Raw genomic sequence first — 26,338 nt, forward strand, 5'->3', positions numbered from 1 at the left:
TCTAGCAGCATCCTCAGCATGATGCTGTTGACCAGCTCAGTGTGTCTGCAGCGGGATCCAGGGTCAAGGCAAACTCTCTGAACCTTACAGAGTGGTTTACCCATGTACAGTCAGGATCCATGCTAAGTGTTATCACCAACAGGTATTTTTATGAAAAAGTATAAGCTCTTTCTACAAATCTTTATATTGGACTTGAGGATGGAAATAATTCTGGAATTTTATAAACCAAATCTGCTTTCCTAATGAATGTGAAAATTAAGACCCACCTTTTTATACAACAGTAGCCTTCCCTATGATTTTAACACTTAAAAAAAAAACTTATTTTCTAATCACAAGAATGATATTTCTCCAAAGATACCAGTTTTTCCCATGAGTTCCCCAGGATCTTTGTTTCCCCGTGTTGCTTCCATCCTCTGAAATGAAGAAACAGGCTCCATACATTCATCCTCTCCATGGGGCAACTCTAGAGCCAGGTGCAATGGGAATGGTCTTTGGTACTGGCCTGGACACAACATTTGTCCCATTCTCCCTGGCCTTTGTGTCTCTGTGTTCTAGGAGTGCAACTGAGCAGGAACCAGTACCTCCTAGACTTGTCCTTAGTGTCATTTGTATCCCCTGTACACCTCAGAAGGGCCTGTTGGAGGTGAAGTCAGACTCAAGAGGGCTGGCCATCTGGCATCTTCACTCCTCCCAAACTGGTTATTTCCCTACATTTCTAAGGAAGCTGCCCTTTTGCATTCCTCTGTAAACACACAAAATGGGTCCTAATGCCCCGGGGTGTTTCCGGTGCCTGACTTCACTCACCTCCGTAGTTATCTGACTTCATGATCCAAGCTAAGTCAGTACTACCTCCCATTCCTACTAAGGAAGTCAATGACTGAAAACTGTACTTGTGAAAATAACTTAAAAATTAAGTTTGATAATTTTTTTGGAAAATAAAGTATGCACTCTGAAAATGCTAGAGTATGTTTTGAGACACTTGGCCTGTCCCTTTCTAAATATGCATGAGCACCCTTCAACTGCCACTGCCCTTCAGGAATTTACAACTGAAGTATGACTACATCTAACTTCTTTAAGCATATCTGGATGGTTTCCATAGAAAATACAATGAGCTTACAAAATTAATCTTAAGAGAACATTTAATACCACATCTCTTTATTTTTCCAACACAACTGCAACAGTTTTATTAAATAAAACTTTATTGTCTACTGTTTACGTTTGGGTCTGCTATGCATGTAAGAGAAAGTCCTAGTTTGAATTATTCATTGTTCACTTCCACTCAACTACAGACACTGCTTGGGGAAAGGAGAAGTACTAATGGTCATCACACTGAGTGCTGGAAGGGAGAAGGCAGAGCCAGTGCAGCTGCACAGCACTCATAGCTGTCACTGGCAGAAGAGGAAGAATGAAAAGCAGGAGGAATTAGAAACAGTTGTTTCCAGTGACAGAAATAACTTCCATGTTTGACTATTGCCCATCCAGGCTGAGTGGCAGTTTGGAGATAGGACAAATAAAGAGGGGTTGGGGCTGGTGAGGGAAGGTCAAGAACATGGATACGATGAGTTAAAAAAGTATAAAAATTATCTAAAATATACATTAGATATAAATGCTCCGTAACTCATTAGGGAAGCTCAAAAAATACTGGAAAGTGGCAATTTGCACTGTTTATTTTTAAACAAGGGAATATTCAGTGTTCTGAATGTTGTGTGCAAAGCTAGTCCATGTCACTGTCTTGCTGTCTGACCAACAGCTAAGCAGATACACTGCGTCCCAGCATCACGGGCAACACTAGATGGACGGTGCCAACAAATAATGTAAACTTCAGTTTTAAGGCAGCTGGTACTAATGCTGCACACAGGCTTAGCTTGGTGCCCATTTCAGAAATGGGACAATTAGCACTAAAAACAACAGACTGAGGGAAAAAAGGGAATCCGCATTATTTGACAGAAACAGTATGTCAAAATATTTTCCCTTTCACACACGCAAAGAAATATATGAACATTTAGAAAAACAAAGCACCCATCCCTCCAACTTCAGCCTGTTCCTTAACAAATATTTCAAAATACTGATAAATAATAGTGACTGCAAGTAGAATCCCAGTGCCAGAGCCAATGGCCCCAAGGAAGTCTGCTAATACCGACAGGGCACCAATGCACAAGCCCCCAAAGGCAGCTGCTGTGGGGATGTACCTGAAAGACAAAAGGACTTCAATCAGGCAGTGGGCAAACAGGGAAAGAAAACAACAGCTAGAAGCAATGGAATGTCTAGTTTTGCTCGAAATGGTTCCCTCTAAAGAGATACAAACTAGTCAGAACAGGTCCTCACTACTGAGACACTGTCCCCAACAGATGGGAGACTCACTAAGGCAATGATTATGAAACCCCAGATTTTAAAAATAATAGCTACAAGGCAATGCAATTTTTAGGACAGAGGATTAGATTCTGGACTGAAATTTAAGTATTATTTATCATACAAATGGAGCATAAATTTTGTGTGTATATATATACATACATACATGTGGATATATATGTACAAAATATGCTCTACCTATAAAACATAGTGTATGTTACAGTGAATATCTAGTACATATATTTTTTCAGACATGTATCTATAGCCTCAAATTGGCCTAGAACTCATAGCATTCCACCTGCTTCAGCTTCCAAGTACTGTGATTAATAAGCTACCACACCTAAAATTTGGGGGTTTTGTTTGTTTGTTTAGACTGAACTCATGTAATGAGGGTTGGCCCTGAGCTCATCCAACCCCCACTTCAGGAATTTCAGGATCAGAGAGACATGTGCCACCACATCTGGCTAAAATATGTACTATTCTTAAGCCAAGTACCCTCTTGTAGGGTAAAAAATTTCAAACCAGGCACATATATACACAGGCAAAACATTCATACACATAAAATAATTTGAGATAGGAATACTAGGGCCAGTTCAAGAAACTGCTGAACTAATGAACAATGCACACACAACTGGGTTTTGTTGTACTGGCTTGGTACTCACAAGGTAGCCCAGGCTGGCCTTGAACTTGAGTCTCCCAAGTGCTCAGGTTAAAGGTGTGAATTATATATTTCAAACTGTATATTAAGTGGTACATGAATTTTATCTCAATAAAGCTGTCACCAAAGACCAAATACCCAATACCTGAGAACAAATCCTATTTCCTGAATGTGAGGGTGCCAGAGTCTTAGAATTTCCCTGGTAGCCAACACTGAGAACTACTAATATGCATTACGTTAACACTGGGGTGAGCAATGGTAGCACAGTTTCAATTTTAAATTATATAGGCTGCCTAAACAAAGCCTTAACAAGAACAACACCAGTAGACATGCTGACATAGAAGGGACCCAACCCTAGACAACTACAGGCAACTAAGGAATACTGAAAGCAGGAGAAAACAGCCTTCCCCAAAGAAGAGCCTCTGGTTATCCAATACCAAATGGTTAGCTCTAAAATCATGTATATTTATCATGTAACAAAAAGACTGAACAGATTATATATATATAATATATATAATATATTATATATATATTATATATAAATTTATGAATATATATATATATATACACAGACACTTCTTTAGGAATGTAAGATACTGTGAACCTGAGGGACAGCAGGTTGGGGGAGTACACTAGAGGGGGAGAAGGGAAAAATGGTATTTTAAAAAAATAATTTTTAAAAAGATTATAAAAGGGCCAATCCTTATGTGGAGAACAATTAAGACTTAGTTTTAGTTCTCTTGTGAAGAGTAGAAAATTAAATTTGAATAAATCCATGTCCCTCAATGATCAAGGAAATGACTTTATGAGCGTACCTGTTCAGCTCGTGGACCATGGAGGTGTCCCTGTGGCCTCTCATCACCATCTGCTGCTCTTTCAGCTGCTTAGCCACCTGGCCAGAAAGAAGACTTGACATGAACTTGCTTTCTGCACTAGGAGAGCCTCGACACTGGCACTGTATCGCTCATATAAACGGGGAACTGAGGCTTCAGTGCTGCCCAGCATATGCTACTCATACATTACATCTGTACTCGCAGCATTTTTTTAATTTTTTTTTTTTAATTCCTTGGTTTTATTGAGACAAGATCACTGTGTAACAGCCCTAGGTGTCCTGGAACTAACTTTGTAGACCAGGCTGGCCTTGAACTGCCTCTGCCTCCAGAGTGCTGGGATTAAAGGCGTGCACCACAACTGGATGGCTACTCTCAGCATTTTTTGTATTAGTTCGATAAGTTTTAGAGGATCATAAAGCCACAGTAAAAGTCCAAAAGAACCAATTTTTTAGCCTGTTAGGGATATGTCTTACTAAGAATATATGAACAAAGCTAAAAACTATATTTTAGAATCCAAATACTATGAATTTTACAAAAGTTTCCTTTAATATATTTTTATTTTATGTTCATTGGTGTTTTGCCTGCATGTATGCCTGTGTGAGGCTGTCAGAGCCTTGGAACTGGAGTTACAGACATGTGTGAATAGTGCTGGGAATCGAACCTGGGTCCTTTTTAAGAGTCTCTAGCCCCACAAAAGTATTTTTAACTAGTCATATACTTACATCTTTGGCTGATGAACCAGACACTTCTATCCATGTCTTAGAAAAGAATGCACATGATCCCAACATGAATATGATATAAACAACTACATGGACAGGATCCTCAAATATGGCACCCATGGACTCGGGAGGAGACAGGTAGTAGCAGAGGCCTCCAACAGGGTAAGAACGAGCAGGTCCTCCCCCACTGACATCCTATCAAACAAGAATTAAAACAAACAATGACTAGTTGAGAATACTAGGGTTTTTGTTTGTTGCTGAGGATAAACCCAGGGCCTGGAATACCAAGCGCATGCCATAGAATGTATTGCACCATAAACCTTAAGATTTGTCTCTGTTTTGGGATGAAGTCTCACTATGTTGCCCAAAATGACCCCAAACTCTTTTGAGGTGATCTGCTTTAGCTTTCTGCATATTTAAGACTACAACTGTCATGGCCAGAATTTACATGTTTGAATTTTTCAAAAATAATTACAGTGTTTTAACTTTTTAAAGAAAAGTTTTATTGTTCTGTGAGTGTACACGGTGCCTGTGGGTTGTGTGTGCTGATATGTGGAGGTCAAAGGACACGTTTGTGGAACTGGTTTGCTTCTGCCACCCTTTCATGGTCTCCGGGTCTAGTCTTAGCAAACACCTTTACCTGCTGAGCCACTTCACCAGCTCATGCTGATTTGAAGCACAACAGCAAATGAGCCTATATAATTTAAGAAGTTAACCTTGTATCCTTCAGTCCTTCAAAATTATGTACTTTATTTTGTGCAAGACACTTTGAATAGATCATTAACAGAAGAGTTTTAAAATACAGATCTATGAAATCTGGAGGAAAGATATATAATCTATAATTAATCTCTGATTATATTTAGAATCTGAAATGGATAACCATTGCATTTTGAAGTTTTAAGAAAACAATCAAGCCAGGTGGTGATGGCTCACACCTTTAATACCAGCACTTCAGGAGGCAGAGGCTGATGATCTCTGTGAGTTTGAGGCCAGCCTGGCTGACAGAGCAAGTTCCAGGACAGCCAGGGCTACATAGAGGCTATACTGAGGCAAGAAGACTGCCTACTCGGCCTGGGCTATATATAGCGTGAGACCATGTCAATAAACAACAAAGACTACAAAACAAAGTCACTTTTGTGAAAGCAACTATAATTTTTAGCCTAAAAAGCTATTCAGATGGTGTAAGAAAAAGCTTTCCACACAGTAAAACATTCAAAACTACCTGGCAATCTTAGTCTTAGAACATTTACCAAATTTTCCAAATAACAAAATGATACAGGTAAATAAATTTCAAAATGCTTCAATATCTATCTCAATCAGTTAAAAATACAACTATGAAATATAAATTTTAAATATTTAATAAAAATAAACATACTCACGGCCCACTGTCCTAGTAAGTTTACTAAGAAGTTGCCACTAAATCGAACAGACAGCATCTGGGAAATGACATACAAGTTTGACACTAGGGCAGACTGGAGAATTATGGGAATATTCGATGTGTAGAAGAGCTTGATGGGATAGCTACTGTATTGTCCGCGATACCGGGCCGACTTAATGGGCAAGTCCACACGAAACCCCTAAAAATGAAATCACTAGTAAGAGGAACTGCATATCAAAGATTGCAGAAAGAGGAAAGGGTAGCAGCAGAGAACTGACAAACCAGCAATAAAATCTGTCCCTTCCCCAAAGATCCCTTTTTTCTAGTTCATAGCTAGTATTTTCCACCTTCAAACTAGGGCACACTGGTTCTTGAAAAGCTGATTTATTAGACACCATCCTTCCAAACAGCATTCTTTTTACCAGAAAAAGAGCAATGACATCAGTGCAAAGGTTACACTTACCTGAAAATATATGACAACAGCAAACACGAAAACTGTGGCGATGAGATTCATGAGATTGGGGAGGTTCTGCCGATAAAAGGCCTCCCTCAAGGCTCGGACTTTGTCTGTCCTGGTGGCCAACAAATGAAATAGAGCTATGACTGCACCCTCAAACTCCGTACCTGAGAAATCGAGACAGAAATGAACTGTGGGTGCCTCTTCCAAAATCGTCTCAAAAGTCTAAACAAATAACTTGAACCTTAGGCAATTACCAATTGATGACTCTGTTATACGTATGGCTTTGTAATATGGCCATGCGTGTGGGTTCTAAACATGTTTCTATCATGGAGGCAAATTTCAACATAAATCTGCAATTTTCATTCATAAAAGTTTGCCTCTCCTTTAGGGAAAGGAAGGAAGTATTTTTAGGGATAATAAAAAGCAGCAGCAAAGCAGAATAAAAATGTCAGAATCATAGCAGGTATGTTTATCTACCATGCTTGCCTTTAGTTGACTGCACCAAGAATGTTAATAAATTATCAGTATTTTCTTAAGGCTGGGATCAAAGTTAGACATTGGCTAGTTAGGACAGAATGACAACTAAGAAGTGCAAAGAGATACAGGGAAAAAACAGAATGAAATCTCTCAAACCTTAGATGCTAATACAAAGCCAGCTAGAGAGGCAAGGGTATGAGTGCTCTCAGAGGACGGCCAAATCGTAATCCACTACCTTTCTGTCCTTCTGGTAAAGCTGCAATCGGGGAGGTAAATGACTCTGGCAGCAATGGCTTAAGCAAGGTCAACAAAATTGTAATACAGTTTGCAACCACTGAAACTTTAAACAAGCAGAGGTTAGATGCACTCTTTTGGACTTACTACTGCATACTTCACACATCTCTCTGCTCATTACGTTTTAAACAATTAGCATTGGTGGTCTAGGGTAGCAAACTGGAGTGCCTAGAGGCATGTGCTGCTGCATTACAGACTCATTTTCAGCATACATCCAGCAAAGCTCGTGCAGTTGCAGTCACTGTGCAATGTACCTCTGCCAGTGTTAATGGTAGTGGGACTAAAGGCCTTCCAGACAATGGTTTCACAGATGTTGGTGGCAATAAAGAGGGAAATACCAGACCCCAAGCCGTAACCCTTCTGTAGCAGCTCATCTAACAGCAGCACAATCAAACCAGCAACAAACAACTGTGGGGAAAGAAATGCACGTAAGCAGAAGCAAGAATAAACTCAGGAAGGGGCAGACGAATGGCTAGTTCACAGGTTGTGCATTCCCATTGTCAAACCCAAGCACTGTTCTTCACCGCTCTGCTATCTGCAGCCACTGCCTGCTCTAGTCTAGTCTAGTCGCCGGTCAACCTAAAAATCGCAGGACTAGGACTGCTGCCTCTTTATATAGCAAACGTTTCACCTCAGAGTTATATTTATACCAGCTAGATAGTTTCACTTACAATTTTTAAACTGTGCCCATGGTAGAGGCACTAAATAATAATCACAGCTTAGAACTTGAAAGGAAGAAACATAAAATAGTCCAAATACCTCCATGTAAGTAAAAGGCCAAATAAATTACAGAAAAATTAAGAGATTCTTCACTCCCTAATGGATAAGATGAAATTAACACTTTTTATAAAGTAATACATCTTCTATATAATACATATAGAATAAGCCAAAAACTAGAGCACAATTGAGTATAGAAATTGTAATACAAAAATTCATGCTATGCTATTATGACAAAGATTGCATACAAATTTGAAAAGCTAAGATTTCACTATGTTTTCTAGTTTATCTTTTTTTTTAATTAAAACATACTAAATTTAGCTTATGGCTATTCTTGGAGAAGATACATCTATAAAAACATGTATCAATAAAACCAAGCCACAGCTTCTGTGATGTGGCTTCTTTCTGGCTAGAATATTATCTTATGGAGAGGGAAATAAGGCATGAGCCCCAATCTTACTACCTTACACTCTACACCCTCCCCTACGGAAACAAGGAAGTAGTTTTGATTCCTCCCAACTCAAGCAGCCCACCCTCATTACACACTTTACCTACTATCACCTGTCAATGAACACGTCAAGCTGCATTATACCGTTTGAGCATGCTTACCTTACACACTGTAGTTGGTTTTTTGTCTTTTCTTAAATGCCACTTCAGTGCTTGTACAAGGCCTAACTTGTCTTTTTAAAGTTTTTAGTTTGACTTTCAAACAACTGGAAAAGGGGCATAACTCTCAAACTCCTGAGAGAGATCACTATAACCTATCACTGTATGAAAATCAAGTTTGATATTTTGACAAGTGAAGAGGGAAGTTAGGGCTGGCTGGGTTTTATTTGGACACAATTGGGTAATTGTGTCAAAATACCAAGTTGAGTGTTCCCTGTCACAAATCCAGTAACAGTAGCCCATCCCCACTGACAGGGAGAGTGCATACTCATAAATCAGTAGTCTTGGCTCTGACAGATAGATGGTCTGTCCAAAGACACAAGAAGTCCTACAATAATGAAGTCCCCTGTGCAGAATAATACACCTAGAATTGTTCATGATATCCTTGAGAATGAGACTCATCTTTTCCCAGGAGGAATTAGAAAGTATAGATAAATCTAAATGAGGAATCGTTTGTGCCATTTAAGGAATAGAAGAGCTCGTAAACACCATGTGTGCTTGTGGAAGAGGAAGAGGAAGCAGAGAATGACAGCAGCATCTCCATGAAGCCCAGAAAGAACAGAACTGTGACCGGTAAACATGTGAATGCACACTATGACCCTCTGAGTGGGTATAAAAGTGCACTGGATGTCAAGTGGGCTGTGCATACCCACTCCACTTAACTTGACAAAACACACTTACCTTTACTATGTGCCATGCACAATGACACTTTCTATCTAATTTTTAATTTCAACCAAGACTCAATTTAGATTTCAAAATCAATTAGTGGAAAGAGCACTATGTGAGTGAAACAAAAACAAAGTGAGAAATACCTTCCATACAGCATGCAAACAGTTTTCAAAAACCTATGTTTCTAGGTGAACACACACTGATCCAATCATAGATCTTCAGTGTAGCCACATATTGTCAGTGTTAGCAATCCCTTGAAAAGACACAAATGGATCACTGCCCACCAGCAATCAAACATGGCATTTTCTTTATACATTAACACTAGAATTCATCACAACACAGATATTTATATACCAGAATTTATGTCAACAAGCTAACACATATTTGCTCATTTCAATCTCAGAAATAATGAGATTTCTCAATGTGCAAAAGAAACATTAAAATAGCCTGAAATGCTGTAAAAGCTACCTTACCTAACCAGGCCAGAGCTGCTGAGCTACATTCCTTGACTCTAAGCCTAGACCTTTTGGAAGGTGCCGGAGAAATTACACTGGTACAAAATGTTCTGAGGGCTTGATACTAGTTCTGAATGTCTTTTTAGAAGACAACTCAAGTCTACTTTATGCTAACGGAGTGTCTCTGTGACAGTGCAGATTTAGCATTTTTAAGACCCTGAATCAATCCTTAACTCCAAAAGAAAACAAAAATTAAACAAAAAACCATAAAACTTTATTTGCTGCATAAAGCAAATGTTTTAAAGCAGTGGTTCACACAGAGTGGTGGCAGCGCACGCCTTTAATCCCAGCACTTGAAAGGCAGAGGCAGGCGGATCTCTGTGAGTTTGAGGCCAGCCTGGTATACAAAATGTATTCCAGGACTACTATTACCTGGAGAAACCCTGTCTCAAAGACAAACAAACAAAAGGACAGGTTCTCAACCTTTCTAATTCTGTGATTCTATAAAATACAGTTCCTTGTGTGGCAACCCCAACCATAAAATTATTTTCATTGTTACTTCATAAATTTAAGTTTGCTACTGTTATGAACTGTAATATAAATACATGATATTCAGGATTTCTGATATTTGACACCTGCAAAAGGGGCATTCCTCCACCACTGCTTAAAAGAAACAAGAGCAAGCATGATGTCCTCAGCATATAAGAAACCATAAGCACTGAAGGATACTAAAGCCAGGGGCAGAGGATTCTTTTTGCCCCATCCTCTGCATCTTTTCCTTTTCCAACTCCCAGTGGCTATAATGTCAAGCACATGATTTGTAAATGGAGAAATAAATAAACCATTACGCTCTTAGGACACACATTTTATGCTGGAAAAGAATGCACTAGGTCTCAGCAAGTTACCAAAGACCCAATAATACATTGAAAATCCTGCCCTAGAACACAGACAAAATAGTTATAACCCATTATATTATTATCAGATACCTGACAATCTCTCTGTCCTGAATCAGGCTCACTGAATACTCTTTCTTATTTGACTTGCTTCCTACATAAGGTTTATTTAACAAAAAGGGGGGGGGGGGGGTAAATTATGCACATCTGAGATTGTCATATTTCTCAAATACTGGCATTTGTGATTATTTTAAAAATATTTTCTGAATTTGATCTTTCGAACTATTATGGAAAAAATCCTAAATTAATTCTAATTTTATACAATAGATCAAATGAATTTCCAAGGTAACCAGAACCCCAGGAGACATATTTTATTAACAAAACTTAAAAAAAAAATCTTCTGAACATTACATATAATCAAAATTATGTTGGTCTTTAAAAATACCCATTTCAGAACTCCATGGAGGGCTGGGATGTCATTAAACTGGCAGCTGGCTTACTATGCACAAAGCTCTAGGTTTAATCCCTAGTACTTATAAACCAGATAATGGTATAGCAGATGTATAATGCTAGCACCTGGGACATAGGGGTGGGAGGAACAGAAACTTAATGTCACCTCAGCTACATACTAAGTTTGAGACCCATCTAAGCTATATGACATTGTCTCAAATACCTCCATACAGCACTTGTACCTGAGTATACATATGGTATTCTGCAGACACTAAAATTATTTAGAGCATCATAGTTTCATATTCCACCAAGAAAGAAAAGAGTACTGTTAGAAACCTGGGTAAAGACCTAAAATCTGAGCACTCAAGATGTGGAGGCAAGAGGATTCCAAGTTTGAAGACTGCCAGTTAAACTACGACAAAATATCTTATTACTACAAATTAGGTATTTCCGACTTAGCTGTTTTTCATCAAGTTTGCTGTTACTGTGCTTTCTCTAGACTAGCATGTTTCATTTCAATGATAACAATTTAATGTTGCACAGGCTTGTCTCTAATTGTTGGTTTAAGAATCCTCCGCTGCAGCCTCCCAACTCGAACTAGAGGTTTATATCATCATGCTGGGTTTTCCAAAGTGACTTCAGCCAATAAGGAACTTCACATATCTACTATACCAATAGTGCATAAAGTAACCAACAGCTAGAGTGCTAATCCCTGTAGCTATGGCCAAGCAGACTGCCACACAAGCGTGATGAATGCCCTACCACTACCACCTGGCTGGCAACAGCAGGAATGCACTGTTAACTGAGGGAATACATTAGAATTTCAGAGACATCAGAATGTAAATATCAAATAATGACAGAGTGGTATCCATAATTCTTTAAATGATAGAATCAAAAGCTATGAAAATAAACTTTTTAAAATCAACACAATGTATGTGTTACTTCATTTGTAATATGTAATTAAATAAAATGACTCAGAAAAAATGGTTATATCATTCACCTAAAGAACTGTTAGATAAAAGGGACCAAACTATTTTTATTAGCATATGAAAACACAGGATTTCTTACCTGTATAATGATAAGGAGGCAGATCCCAGCACCCATTTCTGCAGGGTCCCCGTACATCCCCGTCATGACATACACAATGGCTTGCCCAATGGTAATGATCATACCAAATACTGATAAAAAAGGAGTACATGCTTACAACCAAAGACAAAAACCAACAAAACCAAAGAACTACAGGAAACATCTTTCCCCAAACCATCCTCAAATTTGGAAAATAACTCTATTATTGCTCACGTTTCTGGGCTCCATTAAACAGAGCTCTATCTTTGGGTGTATCTCCAACTTCAATGATTTTGGCTCCAGCTAACAACTGCATGATCAAACCAGACGTTACAATTGGGGAAATACCCAATTCCATCAATGTTCCTGTAAAGGAAGAAAATGAGTAAACAATTTCTATGAATGAATATGTAAAGAAAAGGTCTGGATGAATATCTGAAATCTATCAATACCCCAGAAACATGCATCATAAATGTTGGTGCATTTTATAAATGCTGATTCACTGAAAAAATAATAAACCTTCCAAGAAACAGTGAATGCATAGAGTGTGGGAGCCCACGGATGTGGATTTGTTCCACCTTCACCAAAAGAAGGACAGTTCAGGCCTATTCTTGCTCCTTCAAGGTTATGACAGGAGGTTTATCCCAGGATGTGGTTATTAACAGGATGGTTTGATCTAGGGTGTGGTTACTTGATGCTTTGGGTATTGAAGTGATTACTTTGTTTGTTCCTTGTATTGTGGTAAAGAAATCTTTTATCTTCCCCCTCCTCTTTGGACTGGGGTATATAAAACCTATAAGAAATAAACACGGGGCAGATTCAGTATGTGCTAGGTTGTCCTCCCATCTCTATCCTGTGTCTCTGTCTTTTCTTTATTATCTTTAATTTTTCTACCTGCCATTTCTTTATCTTACACTTCCCTCCAAGCACGGACGAATAAGCTAGGCGGAACCTGACTGATGTCGTCACCTGGCCATGGGATATAGCAACAGACCAGTGCTATGCTCAGCCTTGATAAAAGCAGCCCCTCTCTACAGTGAACAGTGTTTATACAGAGATGTATGACTGGCCAATGTGCTGAAAACAAGTGACTACTAAGTGTTCAGCCTTCATAGGAAGGATCATATTACTACCACTATCCCCATGTTCAGAGAACAACTCAGAAAAAGAGGTGGAAAGAATTGAAGACTTGGATGATGGGAAGAAGGCTCTGAAATGCTGTAGGATGTACATGTTATGGCCATGGCACTCATTAGCCCACAGCAGATACAGTTGGCACAAGACAGAGCGACTGAACATTTGTTCTCCGTGATGTAGCCACTTAGGAACTCAGGTTCCAGGACAGCTCCACACCCCTGCCCTGGTTAAACCCACTAGGTCACAAAGTAAGACTAAAAACAAGAGGCCTGCAGAGATGGTTCAGCAGTTAAGAATACTGGCTGCTCTTCCAGGGGACGCCAGTTTAATTTCCAGCAACCAAATGGTAGCTCACAACTATCTATAACTCCAATTCCAGAGGATCTTGTGCTGGCCTCTGTTATGGGATAATGCTTTTGCACACTGTAAAGATTTGTCACACGTATTAGTTTAATAAAACACTGATTGGTCAGTAGCCAGGCAGGACAACCAGACTAAGAATTCTGGGAAGAGGAAAGCAGAGAGTCAGTCACCCAGTCAGATGCAGAGAATGCCTTACTGAGAAAAGGTACCAAGTTACATGGCTAAACATAGACAAAACTTATGGGTTAATTTAAGTTGTAAGAGCTACTTAATAATAAGTCTAAGCTAAGAGGCCAGACAGTTTATAATTAATATAAACCTCTGTGTGTTTCTCTGGGACTGAACAGCTGCAGGACCAGGCAGGACAGACACTTCTTGTCTATAGGCCTCCATGGGCACTAGCTATGCATGTGGCACACACACATATATCTAAGCAAAACACCCAAAATATAAAAATAAACTAAAGAAAGAAAAAAGAGAGCTAGAGATGAAAATGGGATGGATGGGATAGAACTTGATGGGAGGATAGGGCTAGTAGTGATGCGGGTGGGGTATTAATAAGTGTGACAAGAATATATGAAACGGTTAATGAATTTGGAAGCTAGAAAAGGAGAGGGTGGTGCTGGTGAGATGGCTCAATGATAGAAGACTTTGTGGCAAGCCTGGCAACATGAGTTCAATCCCTGCAATCCATGCAAAGGTAAAAGGAGAGATTGGCTCCAAAAAGTTTTCTTCTGACTTCCACATGCTCACTGTGACACGTGTAAGCATACAAACACACACACACACACACACACACACACAATTTTAATAAGTAAATGAACCAATATTACTCCTATAATCTAAAAAACTACCAAAAAAACTACCATTTATTCAAAAATATTTCCCCCAAACATGCATCACCATTTCTCAAATTCAAGAGGCTTCTGGTCCAGGGCATCATCTCCCTGACACTGAAAATCATGGGATTTTTTGTTTTGTTTTGTTTTTCAAGACAGGGTTTCTCTGTAGCTTTGGAGCCTATCCTGGAACTAGCTCTTGTAGACCAGGCTGCCTCAAACTCATAGAGATCCGCCAGCCTCTGCGTCCCGAGTGCTGGGATTAAAGGCATGTGCCACCACCACCCAGCCAAATCATGAGATTCTAATATCTTGAGGAAATAGCTCAGTGGGTAAAGAGTTTGTGGCACAAGCTTGAAGTAGAGTTCAGATCTCCAGCACCAGCACCCACGTAACACCATTTGTAATCCAAATTCTCAGGATACCGCCATGGGTTACCTGAGGTAAGTTCTAGAGCACTAGAACTGGCAAGCTCTAGGTTCAAATTGTACCCAGTCTCAGTACATAAAGTGAGCTGAACATGACGGCACATACCTTTAATCCCAGCAATTGGAAGGCAGAGGCAGGAGACTATCTGAGAGTCCCAGACCACCCACCCTATACAGTACAGAGTGATCGAGGAAGACACTAGTCAACTTTTGACCTTCACTATGTATACATACATATGTGTACAGACCATATTCATTCAAACACACATGCACACACAAAACACATACAATAAACCCACTGTTGTCACTATTACAATAGTGGTTTCTCCTCCTAGGCCATGGGTTTCTGTTCTAGCTCTCCCATACAAAACCACAACTGATGGCAGGATGGAGGTCAGAAGTGCATACCTCTGTTGGATGCAAGAATAACTCTCATCCAGTAGAAGGGATCTGCAGAATCCGATGACATGATCCCAAACAGTGGAATCTGAAACATCATATAAAACGACAAGGACACTCTTAATTTAAAATGCACTTGTTTGGCCTACAATGCATGTTAGTTACTTCTTGTGATTTCTAATAAACAAGCTTAAAGTTCTCTAACAAACACCAGAGAGCATTACTTAGTAAACATATATGCCTGTAAATACAGGAGAATATGCCTAACACTGCAATATATCTAAAAATAGCAAAGAAGATCAATTTTGTTATTTCATCACAATTTAAAAAAATACCCCTAACAGATTAGAGTATGTATTTGTCAAGGCATGGAACAACTTCGCAAAACTGAGAGTATCCACCAACTAGAATAAGCACAATCCTGATTGAAGACCCAAGGAGATGTATATAACTGGAATAGTATGCAGCCACTGAAAACAATACCTATGAAATTGTAATATTATAACATAAATACTTTCTCAAGGTAAGAAGAAAATGTCAGTTTTCAATCACGCATGATTTTCCCTTCAGGAGAGCATTTGGAAATGGCTACAAACATATTCAACTGCACAACTTGGTGGAGGAGAGCAATACTGATACCTGATGAACAGACATCCATACCCAGGAACAGCCTGTAGCATGATAAATAAAAACCCAAAGACTGATATTGGAGTTCAACCTAAAGGTCAGAAAAGCAAAACAGGCAGCCATTGGTTCTAACCTCTACCTCAGTCTGAAATGGTGATCCTGCCTCCAAGAATCCTCAGAATGAGACTGAGTCTGAGAGCTGTCTCCTCCTGTCTTATAGTCCTCTCTAGTGCTGGGATTAAAGGCATGCATCATTGCCGCCCAGTTTCTATGGCAACTGATGTAGCTACTGGGATTAAAGGTGTGTGTCACCACTGCCTGGTCTGTAAGGCTGATCAGTGCGGCTGTTTTACTCTCTGATCTTCAGGCAAGCTTTATTTCTTAAAACACAAGTGAAATATCACTAAAACGGCCCCCAGCACACAAGATGCCTAAAATTCAGTAGTACCAGTATTAAGATATCCTGGAATAAAAACTAAAATTCAAAATTGCATACAGTGTAAGTGCAAAAATAAGAATGCATACAGAAAATACTGGAAAAACCCTTCCAGTATTAAAATACTGATAATAGCTAAGAGATAAGATTATAATTGATTTTTGTTCCTTATCTATCATAAGACATCATTTTCCACCCAGTTGTTTTGACAAGGTCACACCAGCAATTCCAACACTTAAAAGACTAAGGCAGAGGGACTGCTTCAAACAGCAGCAGGGGGGAGGAGGAAGAGGAGGAGAAAGAAGAGGAGGAAGAGGAGGAGGAGAAGGAGGGGAGAGAGGAGGAAGAGGAGGAAGAGGAAGAGGAGGAAGAAGAAAAGGAGGAGGAGAAGGAGGAGGGGAGAGAGGAGGAAGAGGAAGAGGAGGAGAAGGAAGAGAAGGAGAAGAAAGGGACGACAGAGGAAGGAGCTAACAATTTTTGCCCATGACAGGCCCTTGTTTAGTTTCCTTACCATACTAGGGAGGAACCCAGGGCCTGATACATGCTAAGCAAGCCCTTCCCCACTGGGCAATGCCTCCATGCCAATACACACATATAAGACAAAGCAGTTAGTGCAAGCTCCTTCTCAAACATGATAGATTCCTTTCTCAAAAATGCAGGTTCAGGCACAAAGAAAATTACATTGCTAATTTCAAAACTCTATAGTGACTGAGGGGATAGCTCAGTTAAGAGTGCTGTCCACACAGCATGAGGACCTGAATTAAGGTTCCCAGTGCCAAAGGAAAAGAACCGTGTGCCAGTGCATGTCTGTAACCACAAGACATGAAGGGACAGAGGCGAGAGGATGCCTGTGGCCTGTTGACCAGGCTGTCCAGCTAAGCAGGAAGCCACAGACCTCTATAACTACACACACACACACACACACACACACACACACACACAGAGAGAGAGAGAGAGAGAGAGACAGAGAGAGACAGAGAGAGACAGAGAGAGAATGAGAGAGAGAGAGAGAGAAAAAAACTGTAAAACAATTTTAAAAGTTCCAAAATATCCTCAAGAAATTTTAAATAACTGAATCTCTGGAATATTTGAACTATTCTGGAATATTTGAACTATTATTAAGTTAGGTGACAGAAATGGTAACTCAGAAGGCACGAGTGGTTTGTGCGTATCCTGTATCTGTGAGAAGTGAATAAGGAAGTCACTGTGCAGTAACCCACTAGCACTACAGGGACAGCTCCTATCTACGGCCCCTGAACAGAACCTCTATACTTCTCTGGTGCTGTCAGATTAAGTCCTTAAATGTCCAAATAAATCACTAAGTTTATTTTCTGTAAAGTCTTTTCTTTTAGCAAACCCAGCAAAATATTAATATAATACAGCACTGTGGAAAACGCAAATACTCCCTGTTCTAATGGAAACCTGAACTAACTGTATGGAGATATGGAAAATGAGCTCTGGAAGTCATCTAGAGCAGTGGAAAGTCAAAGCTAAAGAAGGAATATCTGGGATGAGACTGCAAGTTGCAGGCGTGGAATGTGGCTTGGTATTTGCCTAGCATGCTCAAGGGTCAGGGTTCACCTCAGTGCTGAAAGTGAACAAGACAGCAGCAAGTTGCAATCACATTACAGATTTCCCCCTCTGGCACATAATAAAATATAAACATAGGAAAGAATAAAGGCTAATCCAAATTTTAAAAAGCTACAGGAAAAGGAAAAAATCTCCAAAGCAACTATGATGTTAGCTTGACTGTTAACTTGGTAGGATTTAAAATCACCTAAGAAACAAGCTCGAATATATCCACAAAAGTATTTTCAGAGACATTTAACTGAGGAGGGAAGAGCTCTCATAAAAGTGGGAGAATCACCCCCATGTGTTGGGTCAACAGGTCAAGCAAGCTGAGCATCAGCATTCATCTCTCTCTACTTCCTGACAGCAGACACGATGTGACCAGCCACCCTATGCTCCTGTCACACCTTTCTGCCACTGTGGACTGAACCCTCAAGCTGTGAGCCACATGAAACCATCTCTTAAGGTGCTCCTGCCAGGTAAGGAGTGTGGCTAATTCAGTCGCTAAACAAGAAAAAAGTGATAGCTTCGAAGCACCAACAGCTATGGTGCAGGGCACAGAAGATCAGTAGACAGCTGCCTACCTATTACCATGTAAAGCTAACAATTCCCAGAATGCCCATCAACATTTCAAATGTGGAGAAAAGGAAACTAGAGATACCTTTGTTCTTCATTTTCATTAAGAGGAAAGAGAAACAGCAGCTGAGAAGAAAGAGAAGGAAGTTGAGCAAGGAGGGTGAGTGGCTAGGATGAAACTGAAGATTATGGGGCTACGCTAAATTTGAGAACCGAGGAGTGGCCTGAGCCTAGAATGAATCAGAAGCTCTCAAGACAGCCAGAAAAAAAAAAAAAAAAATCAAAGCACAGCCCTGGAAGCATCTAATGTAATGATCTCAGCTTATCTCACCTCCCACCATTCCCTCAAGTTAGAGAAAACTGGCTGGAACTTGTTTTATGTTCAGTTGAAATCACCCACACTGGGCAGATCTACCCAAACGTGAGAAAGACAAAAAGCAACCACTTAGCAACTATATAAACAAAGGGAACTAGGTAACACAAAGGCATAAATGGGCCAAAGCAGGAGGCATTCCTAAGAAATAGTATTGGTTTTTTAATAAGAAATGTTGTGTGTGGGGGGGTATTTTTGTGATGAGATACTGAATTGGGGGGGCTTATATAAGCTAGGCAAGCACCCTAAAGAATCAGGAAGGTAGGAAGTGTTTTGTTTTGTTATCATTTTAACATTAAAGATAGGGTCTCTCTAAGCTGTCCGGGCTGGCTTTCAATTTGAGACTCTCCTTGCCTTAGTCTTCAGAGTAGCTAAGATAACAGGCCAATGATACTAGACATGGAGCTCTTTCTTCTATTTATGTTTCCTTTTTGGGATCTGGGTAATGATTTAAATCCCAACATTTCACTATCTGAACTTTCATAGGTTAAAGTTTGCTGACCACTATATTAGAAGATTCAGTATTTTTAGGATGGTAATTTTCATAAATCGACCTAAAAAGTCAAAGCAGGAAATATATATACATATCTCATAGTCAATGAACTTTCTTACAAAAATACACATAATGATTCTAGATGTTTCTATAAAAATATAAAGGACCTAGAGTTGGTCCTTCTCAATAAAGAACAAAGAGGTAGAACTTTTCCTAACTGATCAATGTAAGAAAGTGACGTCAGATTCCAGATGCTGCTCAGAACACAATATATCCAGTAGCTTTTCCCTGTCATGGATACCAACAGGCATCCTACTGAGACATTTGAGTCCCTAGCTAAGAGACTTCCAGGTGCCAGCGTCTCTCTAGCCTGAGAAGTAAGATTAAATCAAAGTGAGCACTCATGGCTACACATCTTGCTCCTTACCCTCTTCCCTGCCTCCTGCTTGGGAATGAAAGCCTGATTATAGGCTCATGCTGTGATTCTCAGTCACACGTAAGAAGAGACCCACACTTCGGCCATGTGGGATGATTCCTTTCTTCAGAAACACCCCCCGCCGCGCTGTCATTGATGCTGGGACCTCAACTCTCCTCACGGCCCCCACTGTGCTATTGCCTCTCTTTCTATCCATATACAGCATTAATAACTCGTATTGCCTGTGTTAGTAAGGGTGTCTATTGCTGTGAAGAAAAATACCATGCCCAAAATCAACTTGGAGGAAGAAAGAGCTTATTTCATCATTCGGAGAAGTCAGAGCAAGAACTCAAGACAGGAAACGAAGCAGAGGCTTTGGAGGACTGATGATTATTGGCTTGTTCTGTTTTCTTATGCCATCCAGGACCATCTGCCTCAGGGTGCACCACCCACAATGTTCTGGGCACTCCCACATCAACCATTAATCAAGAAAATGCAAAGGGCATAGTGACACACAGCTTTAATACCAGCACTCAGGAGGCAGAAGCAGGCAGATCTCTGTGAATACTTGGTCAGCCTGGTCTATATAATGAATTCCAGCCACATACATAGTGAGACCTCTTTACAGAGCAAGTTTCAGGACAGCCAAGATTACACAGAGAAACCCTTGAAAAAACAGAAACAAAGCAAAAAAGATACTTTACCAAATATGCATCTCACAAAAAAAAAAAAAATTGCTCACTATCATTAACCAAGGGAAAGGGAATTTAAACTAAAATTGCACCTATGAGGACAGCTACTATTCCTAATAGATGAGCTAGTTGAAAATAAACAAAACCTTAGTTAGCATAAGACACATGGGCGTGTCACCTGGAGATTCACAGGTAAAGAACACTGAACATAGTTACCATGCAGACCAGCAATACGATCCTAGACATGCACTACTGGGGAGGAGAAACTCTTGTACAAAAGTGTTCACAATAATCTGTTTCAGCAAAAAGCTGCACACAAGCCAAATGTCAACATGTAAGTGAATGCACTGTGATATATTCACGTACAGAAATAAAAACTGCTGCCATGAATAAATCTCAAAAATATTATAAAGTCAGAGTCTAGACAACCTGACTACATATATGTGGAATTCTAGAAAAGACCAATTATAGCAAAGTATAGCAAAGAAGGGCAGATCAGGGCTTGCCTAGACTGGGGGTAAGATGAACAGTGAATGAAGAGTTACAAGGATCTTTTTTTTTTAATATTTATTTATTTATTTATTATGTATACAATATTCTGTCTGTATGCCTGAAGGCCAGAAGAGGGCGACAGACCTCTTTACAGATGGTTGTGAGCCACCATGTGGTTGCTGGGAATTGAACTCAGGACCTTTGGAAGAGCAGGCAATGCTCTTAACCACTGAGCCATCTCTCCAGCCCCCACAAGGATCTTTTGAGGGTAACAAAAATGTTCTGGACTCACTTATGTAATAGACTCTTGGGTGTACACATCTGCCAATATTCTTTAGAATGTAGAATTAAAACTGTTACTTTGTACATATAGCTCTCTAAAGTTGATTGTTTTTTAAGTTGGGGGACAACTTCAAAGATGTCAAATGCATATGGGAGAAATATAAGTGCCTGCTTTTTTCTTTGAACTTTCTGTGTGTGCGTGTTTTTTAACTAGTCTCTCCTGCCCGCCCCCCAGAAAAAAATTAAATCAGGTTCAGCAGTAAAAGTTCTTTAATAACCCGTTCTTTCATTCTTCAACACACATGGAGCAGCAAGATGGCTCAGCAGGTTAAGGCACCTACAACCAATCATGCCCACCTAAGTTCAATTCCTGGAACCCACAGGGTGAAAGGAGAGAACCAACTCCCACAACTGTCCTCTACACACACATGCCATGGTGTGAAGCGTGTATGGATTCAGAATCACACACACACACACACACACAAATAAATATTTAAAAAAAAAAAAAAGCTGGGCAGCCATGGCACATGCCTTTACTCCCAGCACTTGGGAAGCAGAAGCAGGCTGATTTTTGAGTTCAAGCCAGTCTAGTTTACAGATCCAAGTTCCAGATTAACCAAGGCTACACAGAGAAACCCTGTTGTTGAGGGGAGTAGGGAAGGAGGACAGACCTCTGTGAGTTTGAGGCCAGCCTAGTCTACAAAGCAAGTTCCAGAATAGCTTTGAAACACTGTAGAAAGAGAAAAACGGTCTGGAAAAAAGAAAAAAAAAAACTAATAATAATGCTCAGTGTAAAACGTGACTCAGTCCCTCAGTCACACAGCACTTGCCTTGCGTGTCCAAGGCCCTGGGTGTCATCCCCAGATCACAAAGAAATAAAAGTAGCAGAACTCAGAGCCAAAGAGATGGTTCAAAAACTAGGAGTCCTTGCTGCTTTCCAGAAGACACTATTTCAATTCTCAGAACTGACACTGGATAGCCCACAACTAACTGTAACACCACCTGTAGGAGATCTGACACCCAATTCTGGCTTCCATGGGCAACTGTACACACGTGACATACATATACACATACACACACACACACACACACACACACACACAAACAAAATACAAATAAAAATAAATCTTACCAAAAAAGCATCACTCAATGTATTTCAGTATATTATTTTATCGTTTTCTAATTCTTACTAATCAAGACCTTAAAATAATACAGACATGTGTTCAATAGTTTGGTTACATACCTGACAGCATACTAAGAAAATGAAGAGTGTTATAGCTGTCCATAGTACCTTCTCTCTAAATTGAATCTGTACAACAGAAGTACAAAGAATGGTCAATCAAAACCAAGAAAAACCAAACTCAAAGCAAAATTCCACATTAAGGATGATTACCATTCCCCATTAGGCACGCTCCTATTAGTTACGTACCCTAGCTTGTTCCAGCTAAAATAAACAACCAACAACTCAAACCTAACTCTCTTCTTTACCAAAAGAAAGTTATTATTTGTAAGTATTCTGTGTTGTTTACATATTCTGGATATTAACCCTCAGTCGGTTGTACAGCCATGGAAGAATAAGAATCTTCTCTCATTCTGTATGTGCTCTGCCTGCCTTTTCCTTTGCTGTGCAGAAACTTGTAATTTCATGAAAATTCCATTTGTCTGCTGTTGGCATTATCTTCTGAGTGACTGAGTACCATCCAGAAAGTCTCTGCATACGCCTGTATCTTAAGGTGCTTTCTCTACTCTTTCTCACTGTTCAGGGCTCCCAGGTGTTACATTAGGATTTTCTGAACCACCTAGCAATGACGAAATTTGAAGATTTGACTATAGTTTGTAATAGTTTAGTCTGTATCTCCAACTAGCTCCCATATGTTGCCACAAACAAGATAACTTAAATATAAACATGCTTCATGATCGCCAGCTGGTGGTAGCGTACAGCTTTAATCCCAGCACTCAGAAGGCACACAGGTGGATCTCTATAAATTCAAGGCCAACCTGGTCTAGAGAGTGAGTCCCAGGACAGTGAGAACTAAGACTTCACAGGGAAACCCTGTCTCAAAAAGCAAACCAACCAAACAAACAAAAACGATGCATCATGTACACTGCACAGGGAAAATAACTGGAGAGGCGGCAAAGCAGAGCAGAGCTAATACACGTTTCATGCAGAAAGGGAACTGCATGGAACACTCAACAATTTTACACAGGAACTCTAGGATATTCATAAACTATCAGAAGTTATATTTTGTATGCCTAAAGTAAAACTGAGTAGCCATCTCTACCACCTCCAATCATTAAAAATTAAAAGCGCTTCTAAATAAAACAGTAAGTCCAACAAAAGTTTTATCAATCTTTAGGTCCCTATTGTTATTAATTTCCTAAGAATTAAAAGTAGGGAAGAGGATAGTATGATAACTGAAAAACTTGAAATTAATTTTTTTTTCTGGAACCTTAAATATCTCAGTTCCAAATACATTCAATGACTGAATAATGAAATTTAGTTATGATACCTTCTAAACACATTCCTGCTATTTCTTTCCAAACAAGAAATCAAAATATGGGATTATACAATTACAATTTATTATGCAAACTCACCAAACCTACCCAGCAAACCATATCATTAGCTAGCAATATATACATCCTACAGTGAAGAAATTATAAAGTTCCAACATGGCCAGGAGAATACCATATCTTAACTAACACACAGGCCAAGAAGCACTTGGGATGGAAACATTATAACTTAGAGTAACATTTTTGATAGAATGAGAATCCTAGTCTTAGAAAAGGTCTATAACAGTGCCAGCCAGACAGTTGTAGTGATTTGAATGAGAACAGCCCTGTAGGCTCATAAATTTCAAAGCTTAATCCCTAGTTGGCAGAACTGTTTTGGAAAGGATTAGGGGCCTTGTTGGAGGTGTGTCACTGGAGGTGGGGTTTGAGGTTTTAAAACCCCATGCTAGCTCCAATCCTCCCTCCAGCCTCTTTCCTGAGATCCACCTGATAAGAGAAAAACTATAGTACACTAGTGAACAGGTACATATGCATATATAAGAGAAAATGAATATAACTTCAAAAACTAGAAGCAGGTCTATAGTTGTTTGCAAGATGAGGAAATATTTTTGTACTTACAACAGAAACGGGTCGGGTAAGCAAACGAACCTTGGTGGTTTGGCAGAATAACTCACTCTGCTACTTGCTGTATTATAGTAAAGTATTATACTTACTTTCCTTTCAGGCTTCTGAATTTCTGGTAGAACTGCACAGAAAGGTTTGATAACTTCTAAAAACTTGACTGTAAAAGAAAATTATCAAGTTTAAAAATGTATCTGTGAATGGTTTGGAAAAAAATTCTTTAACAGCTGTTTATCCCATCCACCCAAATTAAATAATCATGATGTTCTCAAGTTCAAAGGAGCAGGCCTGCAATAGATAAAACCACCCAAATGGCTAGGAGGTAAATAATGAAGGAAAGTGAATGATGAGCCGTGACTTTGCTTCTTCGTGCTTAAACCCAATCTTGTATACACACAGAAGGGGAACCTTCAGATCACCACTATGAAAACTACGCAAACGCGGTTTATACAGTACTTAGATAATCCACTAATAGACGGTAGAAAACAGGGAGCCTTTCCCAGGGACGGTGTAGTAGGAACTGAGCTTAACGAGCTTAACTCAAGCACTGACCTAAACAGCTTAGAGATGGCAACATTCACTAGGCAGGAAAAAATCAGGATCATGTCCTACAGGTAACTTTTTAAAGTCTACCAACTCTCCTTCATTTCCGTTAGCCACATTTCACAGCTTGGTAACCATATCAAAGTAACCATATCTCCAGTAACCATATCAAAGTACTTACAAGAATCAGCTCAGAGAACGGCAATTACATTTCATTAGAAAGTACTGCATTCCCAAGCTATTTCTGAAGCAAAATAAAGTAAGATAAACCAAGGTTTAGGGATAGACACTAATCTCCTAAGTCCCACTGGACTCAAAGGTGGAAGTAACTGATGTCGCTTAGAATTTATAATTGTCATGTTTGCTATTTAAGTTTGGACTACTTATAAAGTAAATCCAAAAAAAAAAAAAAAAAAAAAAAAAAAACTAAGGGTCACATGAAGAAACTCTATTCCTTTTCCTTCCCAAGCGACTCTCTGGGATTTCTTGGCATTTTATGATTTACTGTAACTGGCGTTCAGGTTTAAACAATGCTGTTGCGTGCGGCCAAGTATTGCCTATCCTGAGGATTCCATTTGTCATTCGTAATTCACGGCCAAGGGTCTCTTCTGTTTCCTTTGCAAATGTCTACCAGCTGGCCAACTGGGCGCATCGCTTGGACCTGCAGTTAGGTATGCCTTTATACACAAACATGTGAACTGCTAGGTTAAGTATCTGTGTGAATACACATGAGGACGAATGTTTGGGGCAGGGCCCTCGAAGGACCCCCATTATACGAGGTCTCGTCCTTATCGCGCACCAACTTACAGTTTTCAATGAACACTACAGAATGCTGGGATGAATATTTCAAGGAAAATGCTGAGCTACCGATCACACGCCTTTCCTCCCCTAAAACACATGATATGAATCACATTTTTTTAAAAAATTGGGGGAGACTTATTCATCTCAGCACGCCAAGGAAGCGTGATTCAGGAATTAAAAAAAAAAAAAATCCTAAAATCCAGAAAAATCCCAAGTGGTCCAAGCTAAGGAGAGTGTCCTAACTCCCCGCCCCCCAGCCAATGGCTTCCCCGCGCCATCCACGCGCCATCCAGGCCGCCTAAGGGGCGCAAACCAGGACCTCCGGGTCCCCGTGACCCGCCGGGCAAGGCCTCGCTGACCAGAGACGCCTTGGCGGAGGCCCCCAGCTAGAGTCATCCGCGGCGACCACGACGAGGCCTGCGCATCCTCGGCCCCCCTGACGACCCTAACGGGAAAGCGGCTCCATTGCTCATAGCTCGGAAGGACCCGCGACCCTTGTGATTCCCGCTCTGGCCATCATACTCACTGCCCATGGCGGCGGCTCAGGACACCCGGCGAGGACCCGCGGCCTCGCAGCTGCTTTCGCTCCCTTCCTCACGACTCTGGCCTAGGAGACGGAGGCTTGGGACACGCTCCGGCCGTCCCCACACAAGCTCCG

General features: G+C 40.1%; 1 protein-coding gene across 1 annotated transcript; it reads right to left on the minus strand.

Moving 5' to 3' along the window:
* Positions 1-1,121: 1,121 nt before the first annotated feature.
* Positions 1,122-26,338, minus strand: Sec61a2 (SEC61 translocon subunit alpha 2). The gene is made up of 12 exons (XM_050150586.1): positions 26,207-26,338; positions 24,429-24,496; positions 22,448-22,513; positions 15,259-15,337; positions 12,318-12,449; positions 12,087-12,196; positions 7,423-7,576; positions 6,401-6,561; positions 5,939-6,136; positions 4,563-4,754; positions 3,823-3,899; positions 1,122-2,189 (listed from the first exon to the last, which is right to left on the minus strand). Exons 1-12 carry the CDS (start codon positions 26,211-26,213, stop codon positions 2,003-2,005), a joined length of 1,431 nt encoding a protein of 476 aa, XP_050006543.1. The 5' UTR covers positions 26,214-26,338; the 3' UTR covers positions 1,122-2,002.

This window comes from Alexandromys fortis, unplaced genomic scaffold, assembly GCF_014885135.2.
Source record: "Alexandromys fortis isolate MF-2015 unplaced genomic scaffold, M_Fortis_MF-2015_v1.1 scaffold_69, whole genome shotgun sequence".
Lineage (NCBI taxonomy): Eukaryota > Metazoa > Chordata > Mammalia > Rodentia > Cricetidae > Alexandromys > Alexandromys fortis.

Coding starts and splice junctions, on each gene's coding strand:
- Sec61a2 (XM_050150586.1), bottom strand. Junction 12,197..12,317: donor GTTTAATGGAGCCCAGAAAC/GTGAGCAATAAT, acceptor CTTTTTTATCAG/TATTTGGTATGATCATTACC. Junction 3,900..4,562: donor CTGGTTCATCAGCCAAAGAT/GTAAGTATATGA, acceptor CTTTCTGGCCAG/GTGGCTAAGCAGCTGAAAGA.